We start from the raw sequence: 11,679 nt of genomic DNA, 5'->3' as shown, positions 1-11,679 counted from the left end.
ACAGACAGCAACCACGCCCCAGCTTGCTAACACTGAGGAGGAAACAGTCCTAACAAAATTTGCAGTTACGAACTTGCAGTGTCAGAAACTAGAGCAATGATACAGATGGTTACAAAGCACATGAAAGGATGCTCAACATCACTAATTATTAGAGAAATGCAAATCAAAACTACAATGAGGTATCACCTCACACTGGTCAGAATGGCCCTCATCAAAAAATCTACAAACAATAAATGCTGGAGAGAGTGTGGAGAAAAGGGAACCCTGCTACGCTGATGGTGGGAATGTAAACTGGTAGAGCCACTATGGAGAACAGCATAGAGGTTCCTTAAAAAACTAAAAATATAGCTACCACATAATCCTGCAATTCCACTCCTGGGCATACATCTGGAGAAAACTATAAATCTAAAAGATACATGCACCCCAATGTTCATTGTAGCACTATTTACAATAGCCAGGACCTGGAAGCAACCTAAATGTCCATCAACAGATGAATGGATAAAGATGTGCTACATATATACAAGGGAACATTACTCAGCCACGAAAAAGGACAAAATAATGCCATTTGCAGCAACACAGATGAAACTAAAGATTATCATACTAAATGAAGTCAGACAAAGACAAATATATGATATCACTTATGGGGAATCTACAAAAGGCTACAAATGAACTTATCTACAAAATAGAAGTAGACTTACAGATATAGAAAATAAGGGACTTCCCTGGCAGTCCAGTGGTTATTAGGACTTCACCTTCAATATAGGGGTTGCGGGTTCAATCCCTGGTTGGGGAGCTAAGATCCCACATGCCTCGCGGCCAAAACACCAAAATATGAAACAGAAGCAATACTGTAACAAATTCAATAAAGACTTTAAAAATGGTCCATCAAAAAAATCTTAAACAAAAAGGGAACTTATGATTATGGGGTGGTTAACAGTGGGAGAGAGATAAATTGGAAGATCAGGATTGACACACATATACACTACTATATATAAACTAGGTACCTAATAAGGGCCTACTGTATAGCACAGGGAACTCTACTCAATACTCTAACGGCTTATATGGGAAAAGAATCTAAAAAAGTGGATACATGTATAACAGATTCATTTTGCTGTACCATACAACACTGTAAATCAACTACACCAATAAAAATTATATAAAAAAGAGTGATGACAGAGGGGACAGGAGACAGCTGTGGGCCCCCATAGGCTGGACTAGGCATAAGCTAAGGAGGAGGAGCCAACACTAGACTATAACACAAACTATCGACTGTTTACCTCCCCAAAACAGACGCCTATCCTTACGGGATTTAGAGCAACTTAAACTCTTTACAAAGCTAGTATGAGTGTTGTTAGAAATACTTTGGAAAATGTTTTAACTTCGTAAGCAACGGCCAAACCATACACTTTGTGCAGTTCTACTCCTTGATATCCAAGATAAGCCATCTTCACAAAGAAGTTTAAGGACTGTTTGGCTTAGTTATCTATTGTGCCTTAAAAAAAAATAGTCACCCCAAACTGTGGTAGCTTCTATTCATCATTTCTCAGAGCTGTGGTGGAGCAGGTATTTGCAAGTGGCTCAGCTGGGTGGCTCTGGTGCAGCCTTTCAGGAGGTTTTGGTTAGATGTGGACTAGGGCTAGAGGATCAGCTTCCAAGGAGGCGCATTCACACAGCTCTTGGCTGGGGGGCCTCAGTCCTTCTCCACAGGGCTGCTTCAGCATCCTCATTGCCAATGATCCAAGGCAGAAGCCGTGCTGTCTCTTATAACCTACTGCCAGTAACACCAGCATGTTCGCCATGTTCTATTGTCACACAGCCATTTTGACTCCAAGTAGGAGACTGCACAAGGTTGCTGTATACGGGAAGGAGCTTTTTTACTCATCACTCCAAGCTAGAAACAACTTTACACCTCAAAGTGACCTGGAAGTTGCTCCGTGAAGATGAATGGTCTTAATCTTATTTAACCAGGCATACTTTCATAGCTCCCCCACTGGGGACAGACGACATCCACAGAGGTTGGCTAACAGTGTTAGTTACCAGAGTTCTTTGAGTAGGACATTCACCTTGAGAAGTCAGGATAATTCATTCTTCTCCTGTTTTTTCTACTAATCTTAAGAGCTACTAAACTGTGAAATTACTTGCTGGTTCTGGGGCAAAACAACGCCTCTTCTGATCAAGCTACTCCCAGTTGATCAATTCATGATCAGATACTTTTGTAGGCATTCATTTTCCAAGTGTAATGCTTGGAATAGAAAGATCAGGATCACCTGAGGAATGGTGATAATTACAAGTTCATAAGCCTCAGCTCAGACCTACTGAATGGAAGTCTGGGGGTGGGGGCAGCAACTGTTTCCATCAGCCCTCCTTTGATCCTGATGCACACCAAAGTTGGAGAACCAATGGTCTAGAACAGCGGTCCCCAACCGTTTTTGGCACCAGGGACCGGTTTCATGGAAGACAATTTTTCCACAGATGGGGGTGGTGGAGGGGTGGTTCAGATGGTAACGCCAGCAGTGGGGAGCGATGGGGGAGCAGCAGATGAAGCTTCACTCGCTTGCCCACTGCTCAGCTCCTGCTGTGAGGCCCAGTTCCTAACAGGCCGAGGACCGGTATGGGTCCATGGCCCAGGGGTTGGGGGCCCCTGAGCTAGAAGATTCTTGACTAGCTCTAGACTAGTTCTACCTAAGTTTGATCAACTTTGTGGAAGAGTTTTGTTCCACACCCTCATAAACCTGTACAAGATCTGCTAAGCCTGAGATACTAAGTTCTTGTAGATTCTGCTTGAGTTGTCAACCAACTATGAAATTCTACTGAAATGTTCTCTTCAGAAGATAGGAGGGCTGCAGAAGAAAAAATTACCCCAAGCTGGAAAGAGGTGATGCTAACAGTAGATGAGCTAGTGTAAAGAAATCACTTTTTACCTTTCAAATGAGAAGCTGCGCACAGGCTAGCGGTGCAATCTGGTTTTATTAACACATTTGGTCTGAGTAGCTCATCTCCGTTTCCTGATGGCCAGGTAGGACACTAACAAGGCTCCAATGATTAAGGTTCCAGAAAGGCCAGCCACCCACAGAGCTTGGGAGTCTACAGGAGACCCTGGAGGATGGAAAGGTAGATTAATGCATGAGGAAAATCAAGTGATTCTACATCCCAGTAAAGACTGCCAGTCTTGAGCTACAGGAAAAAAAGCTAGACAATTCCCTCTGAGGTTCACATTGACCAAATCAGTAAGGGAAGCAGGGGTGAGCAAGTAGCTTTGGTCTGACCAATGGTTCAGATACGGGACCTCCTGGGGGTCTCCTTCCACTCACTTGAGTATTTGCGGAGCTTTTCTGAAGAGTCCTGAGTGGCTTGGAGTAAAATCATGGGACCCTGGCTAGAAATGCTAGCAGTGCTGTTCTGAAAATGCACGTCAGAGCTTCTTCTTCCTGTTGGAGAGATGAGTTAGGGATTTGTTAGTACATGTGGTGTGAGTGGTTAAGGAGTGTAAAATAGTGCCAGGTCGCTTGGTATGGATAGCTCTGCTCCGTGGGCCTCAAGAAAAACCTCAATGTGTTCAATACAAAGTCTCAGACTTGCTCATTTGTATTAACACTTCCAGACAAATGATGACTTTGGACTATCCCCAAACTGTCATTCTTCTTACGTAGAGATGCTTAAACAGTTGTACCTTAGTACTGAGACCCTATGATATAAAGGTACCTGGTAAGACACTAATAGCAGAGCTCTGTTTGAATCCTATTTCTACTGCCAGTGGTAGATCTTTGAACTTTCAAAGTTTTAGTTTTTATAGACATATATGTATACAAGTGTATGTATCATTGCAGTTGGATGTTGAATATTTCATCTATTAGATGATAGTTATGAAAAATACTATGAGGTGTTTTTTTTTTTTTTTTGCCATAAGGGACTTAAAGCTTCAGGGGTCATGAATCCCAGTTGATTCAGGAGCCAGGTAAGATTTGTGGGATCGGGTGGAGTATACAACTGTATGAGCATTGGGCCTGATCTTTAGAGCACATAACTCTAAGTCTGCAATCCTATTCCACCTGTAAGGCTTCAGGCCTTGTTGCCAGACCTGCCTTCAAGCAAGTATAGAGGTCTACATTTATATCTGGACAGACCAGAAATGTTTTATTAGATTATAGGCTGTGAACCCATTTGACTCCTGGCTAAGTCAAGATTTATATGGATAAAAGCTAAAGCTGAGAGTTTTCAGGATTTATAGCTTATATTTAGAAGGCCTGGAACTCTAGGAAACTAGCTGTATTTCTGTTCTACTGCATCATGCAAGTACTTAAGGAAGCTTCGTTAATAAGATGAATCTTTGGTTTGACTCATTTGCCACAGGCTAAAGAAGGTTTGATCTGAAATACAAATGAAATACACATACACTGAAATCTGTCCTCTGGTGTAGACAGCTTGGAAACTTACGTCTGGCAGGACAGGTTGTCACACAGGATGGTGTCCCAGCAGGCTGGCAGACCGATGCACTGCAGTGCAGATACACCTGGGAGCCAAAAGAATTGGGATCGTGGTATAACACATCATGATAAGTCTTCAAACCTGCTTTGTCTCCCCCAGGAAGAAATCAAGAAGTTTCAGAAAATCCTGAAAAACCAAGCTGACATCACAGAATCACTAAAATATTCGATTCTAGTTGACATGTCACACATGCCATTGGCATCCCTTGACTGCTCCAAAGCAGTACCAACAACCAATGTTTAAGGGCCACTTCGGCTGAAGAGTGAGACAGTGAGCTGGGGGGTTTACAGCCCTGCTGAAGAACACAGAAGGTGGCATCATACCGGTCCCTTGAGTGCCTGCTTTGCCACTGAGTCCACGAAACTGAAGGTGGAAATGCTGAAGCGCTGGTAGTGAGAAGGAAATGGCAGGTCCAAGGCTCTCTCGACAGGGATCAGTTTGGTCTGATAGTTGTCTCCAGTGTAGGGGCATCTAAGCAAGGATATCTGGCAGTCAAGATGGGCTCCGTGGAGGGTGTTTAACGCAGGTGCAGGAAAAAGCCACTTACCCATTTACCAGCATGGGCCACTGGGGCTGGAGCAGGGCGTTTGTGCTGGGCGTGGCCCAACACTGGTGTAGGCGCAGCTCTAGACTGGGGTCTGTTCTGTGGTGGATGGAGACTTCCACGTAGATGGGATCCCGAAGCAACTTCACCACTGGGTAGTCACTAGCAGTGTAGTAGGAGCTATAGTGTTTGTCTGCAAGAGGCCAAACCAAATTGAAGTGGTAAAAAGCTTGGAACCTCTGGTGGCTTGAGATAGACCATCACCCACATAAACACCTCTGGCACATATCTTGTTACCAAGGTAGGGTCTTGATGCCCAGAGAAGTGACAAGACTTGGACTAGAGGCCAGATTCTCCACGAAAGAGGGTCTTACCTTTGGCAATCTGGAGTTCCAGAGTGAGGTGTCCAGGCTGGGTCTCAGGAAGGGGTGGCGGGACAGTAAACACCTGGACATTCACTGGAAGAGCATTGCTGCTTACAGAGTAGCTACAGCTGATTCGAAGCCTGCAGAAAAATAAGATTTTAGCTACTATCTTGGGTGGGTGGGCCATGTCACCTCTTTAAGGTTTGAGGAACCGTTAAGTGATAGGTGTTAGAACAAGTTTATAAACGTGTTGTGTGATTCTGGCCTTGTGAGAGCTATCATTGGGGAGACTGATATGTCAACAAGATCAGTGTTTGAGAGTTTGATATAAAAACCATACAAGAAACAGATATGGTCAACAGATGAATGCATAAAGATGTGGTAGATACAATGGAACCCTACTCAGCCATAAAAAAGAATGAAATGATGCCAGTTGCAGCAACATGGATGGACCCACAGATGGTCATACTAAGTGAAATCAGACACAAAGACAAATATCATATGATATCACTTACATGTGGAATCTAAAATAGGACACAAATGAACTTATCTATGAAACACAGACAGACTCACAGACAGAACAGACTTGTGGTTGCCAAGGCGGAGAGGGCATGGGGGAGGGATGGATTGGGAGTTTGGGATTAGCAGATGCTAACTATTACATAGAGACTGGATAAATAAGGTCCTACTGTACAGCACAGGGAACTATATTCCATATCCTGTAGCAAACCATAATGGAAAATATGAAAAAAATATATAACCAAATCACTTTGCTGTACAGCAGAAATTAAAACATTGTAAATCAACTACACTTCAATTAAGAAATAGATATGGTACTATGAGAAAAACGTACCTTCTGAGGAGGGGGTAGTCAGGGAAGATGTTGCAGGGGATTTGATAAAAGTAACAGAGATAGATGAGAGTAAAGTATGGAGGCAAGAAGCCTGAGGGCCACTGAATACTCTAGAAGCACAGTCTGGGGTTAGGGAATAGTGAGGGAAGGACTGAGAAAGGTTAGGCTGGAGAAGTAGGGCCCTGCAAGCTATGCTCATGACGTTAAGCTTCAGCTCTAGGAAGACCAAGAGAAAGCTTTAAGTATGCTAAGGTTTTAAAGGTATTCATTTTGCTACAGCTTAAACAGTGGGGGGGTAGAAGGAAGAGACCAGAGTGAGAAACAAAAGACCCGGGGAAATGAATTAGAAGTCAGGTAAGTTTGAGGCTTAGATCAAGTTGGTGGCAGTAATGCAGGGCTACTGGATCTAATAACGGTCAGTGAGATTGGACAAGCAAGGCAGCTGAGATTCGCCTGTCATGAGGAGATGGTCATTTCTGGATTCATGTTTACTCTAGAACTCCTGCTTTATGCGAGAAGGGAAGTCAGGCATTCTGGTCAAGCAAGGTCAGGTTAACTAAGACCCTTACCTGAAGATACTGTCTCGGGTGATAGAACCATGGCTCCAAGTTCTCACATCCCGAGTTGCAACCAGCTCGTTTTCATATACTGCCTGGGTTCCAGTGATCTACAAGGGCAGGTAAAGAAGTCTTGTCACTCCTGCAAGCCAGATGCTGCTTCACTCATAACTTGCTTTGGTTCAGTGCTCAGCAAGGCTGCCCTATCATAGGTTGCATTTTTCACAACATGAGTGGAGGCAAGAGCAGGTGGCATTGACTAACTGGCAACTTATCATTTCACCTTACTTTCAGGACAAAGGGACAGGAAGAGGCTTATGAGTACTCAGATGAGGCAGCCAGAAATACTACCTATCTCAGCTGACCTCCCTGCTCGTTTCCCAGGGCAGTGCAGTGGGAAGAACCTGTTATTGGTTCTTCTACAGTGTGGTAAGGGGTACTAGCCCCTCGTTGGAGTGCAGGTGGGATGACTTAGCCGAGTGCCCTGGGGAGGTTTCAGCTTTCTCTGTGATGAAGCCCTCTGTGTCCTAGAGACCATCCTATACACCAAGCAGTGGTCACGGCTAAGCTATTCCAGTTCTCCCCCCATCACTAGGGCATTCCTACCCAACTTGAAGTCAGGAACAGAGCCCAAGATCAGCTCTTCTCACCCATTTTGTAGTACCACAGGCAGTAAACGGAAACTGGAACAGGACAAAGGTGTGTGTTGCCATCACAGGTTTACATTCACTGTCATTCCTGAAGGCCAAGTGCACAGAATTCAGCAGCAGTGGGGGTGAGGTCACATTCCGAGACACAGCGATGGAGAAGTGGCCGTCCTGGGTACAGCGTGCGGTCACTGAAACACCAGAGCAACTGTGCTGAAGGCAGGTCATCTCACTTGTTACTGAGCCAGCCAGACAAGAGTCTAATTTAGTTTAGTTCTTTTAAATTCCCCGCCCTCCTCTCCCCCGCCTCCTAGAAAAGCTGCATTCCCAGCTAGTGACCTTGATGCAGGTTCAGCCATCCAGAGCTTCATCAAGGCTCTGGATGGCCACTTGGGTTTGAATCTTGCCTCCACCACTTACTGTGTGGCCTCAAGCAGAGTATTTAACCTCCTTGCATCAACTTTATCTGTAGAATGGGGAGAGCCGTACCTGCTTTGTTTTACTGATCAGCTAGAATTCAGAGCATAGAATTGAGTGTGGCATCTAGGTGTTTAATGAGAGTCTCTTTTGTTTTAATGGGAAAAACTTGGAGCATGGTTTGGGACAAATAATCATCTTTTGAAATAAAGCTCTCTAGACAATCAGCCACCAGTGGCTATTTCTTGGGAATTGGTTAGGTTTCTGTCAATTAGCGTCTTGCACACAGACTTAGCTTCTTGAGTTCATTGAGAGTTACTTGCTTTACATTGGATTCTAGGAGAACAGACGATGGAAGGCTGTAGAAAGCTCTGTCACTTACAGTCAAGTGTTCTAGGAGGTGTTGCTTATACATCAACCTCTGGTCATCTTTAGTATTTGCCTTCTGGATGGGGGTGGGGGAGAAAACCCTCCTCTGGGTTTAGTTAGTGGTAATTGCAGGCACTTTTCTTCAGCTGATTTCAAAGATATAGTGACTCACCTGTGTTTCCGTAGTAACAGGAATTGGTCTCTTCAGAATCGTAGCAGCAGCCTAGCTGCTTGCAGTCTCCTTGAGTGATGGGTGAAGGAGCACATGGCAGTCTGTCCCACACTGGGACAGAGTCGCAAAGGCCAGCATTTGGGATGTCTAGGGCTAGATTTTGCAGAGAAGAGCAACGCTAAGTAACAAAGTTTGGTCTTTAAGAAGAGGCCATTTCATTACAAAGCATTAACTTTCAATTCCCATAGACATCTACATGATTGAAAGAGATATGTACATAACAGAGATTATATCTGAGTTAGAAAATTAACTATTAGATCACCTTATAGGAGTCCCCTAAAAGGAGTCCTCTTTGGAAGAAGAAATACCAATAAGATTGGAAGAAGCAGTGAGACTCAACTTTTTTATTCAAGTAAAGAATTCTTATGGCTCTGATGAACCTAGGGGCAGGACAGGAATAAAGATGCAGACGTAGGGAATGGACTATGAGGACACGGCGAGGGGGAAGGGTAAGCTGGGATGAAGTGAGAGGGTAACACTGACATATATACACTACCAAATGTAAAACAGACAGCTAGTGGGAAGCAGCCGCATCACACAGGGAGATCAGCTCCGTGCTTTGTGACCACCTAGAGGGGTGGGGTAGGGAAGGTGGGAGGGAGATGCAAGAGGGATGAGATATGGGGATATGTATAGCTGATTCACTTTGTTATAAAGCAGAAACTAACACACCATTGTAAAGCAATTATATTCCAATAAAGATGTTAAAAATAAAGAATTCTTAATTCTGGTTTTTTTTGTTTTTTTTTTTTGCGGTACGCGGGCCTCTCACTGTTGTGGCCTCTCCCATTGCGGAGCATAGGCTCCGGATGCGCAGGCTCAGTGGCCATGGCTCATAGGCCCAGCCGCTCCGCGGCACGTGGGATCCTCCCGGACCGGGTCACGAACCCATGTCCCCTGCATCGGCAGGCGGACTCTCAACCTCTGCGCCACCAGGGGAGCCCCTTAATTCTGTTCTTTAAAAGGCACTTCTCAATCTCAGTGTACTTTAAATTACCATCATTTTGAAATGCAGTTCTGATTTAGTAGGTAGGGAGTGGGGCCTATAATCCTGTATTTTATCAGTATTACCCCAGTGGCTACAGCCTAACAAGGCAGGTGTGAAGAATTACAAGTTCGGCTCTTATGACTGAGGTAGGGCTCTCAGGCGGCAAGGCAAGATTTGCTGGAGTTGAGTTGGTGTCATACTCCCTATTAATTACCCAGTTAAGTAATCGAGCAGCGCCCCTAGCTGAAGACGCTGAGCCCTATTCTCAGCACAGTCTGCTTCTAGAAGGCATTTGCCGAGTCTCCTTGATAACTTCAGCTTCCTTCCCTACCCTTCAAGGCGCGGGGAGCTCTGGTCCTGGGATAACTCTTGGTTGAACCCCAGCTCTGCCACCTACCAGTGACGGGCACTTGGTAAGCTCCCTGCTGGGGGCCATCAGTAGGGCTCACAGCACTGGGCTGGGATTATAGGTGACACGTGCAGCACCACCCACAGTGCCTGGGCCCCAAGTCATCGCTCAGGTGGTGGTTAGCCTAAGGTCTCCTGTGGAGAGGAGAGTTAGAAGACAGTCCTCCACGGGTGCCTGGGGGCACTGCACACAGCAGGTAGAAGATGCCTGAGGGCATCTTCCAGGCAGCTCCATACCACCCAGAACCTGGAAGTTTCCAGCCCTTACCTGGGAGATCCACAGGACACCTGAACAGCTTTGTCTCTGTAACCGTCCTGCGTCCACCCGCATCTGCTCCTTCAACTCCAATGGGCATGATGTAGTGGGAGTCCTGGAGAGACAGGCCCCGGGAGTCAGCCTGGATGCTGGCACAGGTGTCTCAGCGTTCCTGAGGGCCGGGTCGTACTCACCCACTCAGTGACATAGCAGCCGCTGTAGGACACGTCCACCACCAGGGAGCTGCCAGGGCCCTCGCTGACCCGGGTGCCACACTCAGAGTCATTCTGCAGCCTGTGCGGCAGACCGCGATTATCTGGGGGCGGGGAAGGGGGGAAAGCACAGATGGTTGGTCACCACTGTCACCAGTGCTGGGAAAGGACTGCCAGCTTTGCCTTAGACCCCAGGGATAGCTGCCAAGAAAAGAGGAACAAAAGGGGAATCGGATTCAGAAGCAAAGCTACATTTTAAAAGATTCGTTCTATAGAGAGAAGCGGCAGAGTTTTAGCAAAGGGGGGAAGCATTAGGACAGGAAGCAGAGGGCAGTTCTAGGCAGTAGAGGAGACACGCCATTGCCTGGCTCAGCCTTCAAACCTACCCCAAGCTATTAGTGCAGGAGGGGTTGCTGTCTCCTGGCTGAGGTTTATGGTGAACTGAAAGCTCCTTAGCCCACAGCGGAGCCCACCGGGATAACCTGGTGCCTTGGGCTCATGCTGGCCACTCAGAGCAACAGACAGCGGAAACCAGAGCCAGAGGGATTGCAGCAGCCACATAGCAGCGTCACCGGGAGCCCGACTGACCACGCTTCCTGTCCTGCACTTCCTCTCCCAGGAGCCCACGCTCCCCATGCCCTTTATATACAGAGGGAAAGCTCGTTTCAGGTGCACATCTATGTAGCATGCAGGTGGGACTCCTTTGGAAAGGGTGATTCCTCCAGCTTCATTCACTTTAGGCCACAGTCTGCAGCTGCAGTGCTTTAAACATCGAAATCAGGTGGTCTTCAGAGCCCAGGAACAATGTGGTGCCTTTTAGCTGAGAGAGGCTTTCTCCCGGTTGCTCAGTGTAGCACTTAATTTACTAGCTTATTGACCTTCCTTTAGAAGCTTGCATATTTGGGTGTAAATCCTAGCTCTGCCACTTATGAGCTGTATGAACTGGGTAAGTTACTACCTCTCAGAATCTCAGTATTCTCATCTGTAAACTGGGAATATCTCCCGGCAGCTGTGTTCTTTTGATTGTATTTAGCCTAATATTTATGATAGGAACAATTTTCCCAAGTTGACTAAGAATCTTTGTCAGAGCACTGAGAACGTGTAACCAGGTATCTATAATTCTCTTCAACTAATAAAAGCGAATAAGCATGTGTCTTCCCCGGGGAAATTGCACAACTCATTTAACCATGTGGTGACAAACACCACTGAGGAAATGCTGGACTCTGCCCTCGGGGATGGGATGTGGCTTTCCAACACCTCTGTCTGGTTTGGGTTTGGCCACTAGCCCATCACATCCCATTTACTTACTCACAGGACTTACCACATTGGATTTTAATGGCCTCTTA

At 45.9% G+C, this 11,679-nt stretch overlaps 1 protein-coding gene across 1 annotated transcript; it reads right to left on the bottom strand.

The window, feature by feature from the left end:
* Positions 1–2,992: 2,992 nt before the first annotated feature.
* ZP4 (zona pellucida glycoprotein 4) lies at positions 2,993–10,894 on the bottom strand. The gene is made up of 12 exons (XM_060033774.1): positions 10,720–10,894; positions 10,316–10,437; positions 10,134–10,236; positions 8,410–8,562; positions 7,455–7,642; positions 6,817–6,914; positions 5,404–5,534; positions 5,033–5,222; positions 4,809–4,956; positions 4,435–4,510; positions 3,324–3,428; positions 2,993–3,096 (listed from the first exon to the last, which is right to left on the bottom strand). The coding sequence occupies exons 1-12, from the start codon at positions 10,892–10,894 to the stop codon at positions 2,993–2,995; spliced, it is 1,593 nt and encodes a 530-aa protein (XP_059889757.1).
* Positions 10,895–11,679: the final 785 nt, after the last annotated feature.

This window comes from Delphinus delphis, chromosome 16, assembly GCF_949987515.2.
Source record: "Delphinus delphis chromosome 16, mDelDel1.2, whole genome shotgun sequence".
NCBI lineage: Eukaryota > Metazoa > Chordata > Mammalia > Artiodactyla > Delphinidae > Delphinus > Delphinus delphis.
The sequence above is the reverse complement of the archived record's forward strand: the minus strand, read 5'-3'. Positions and strand labels throughout refer to the sequence as shown.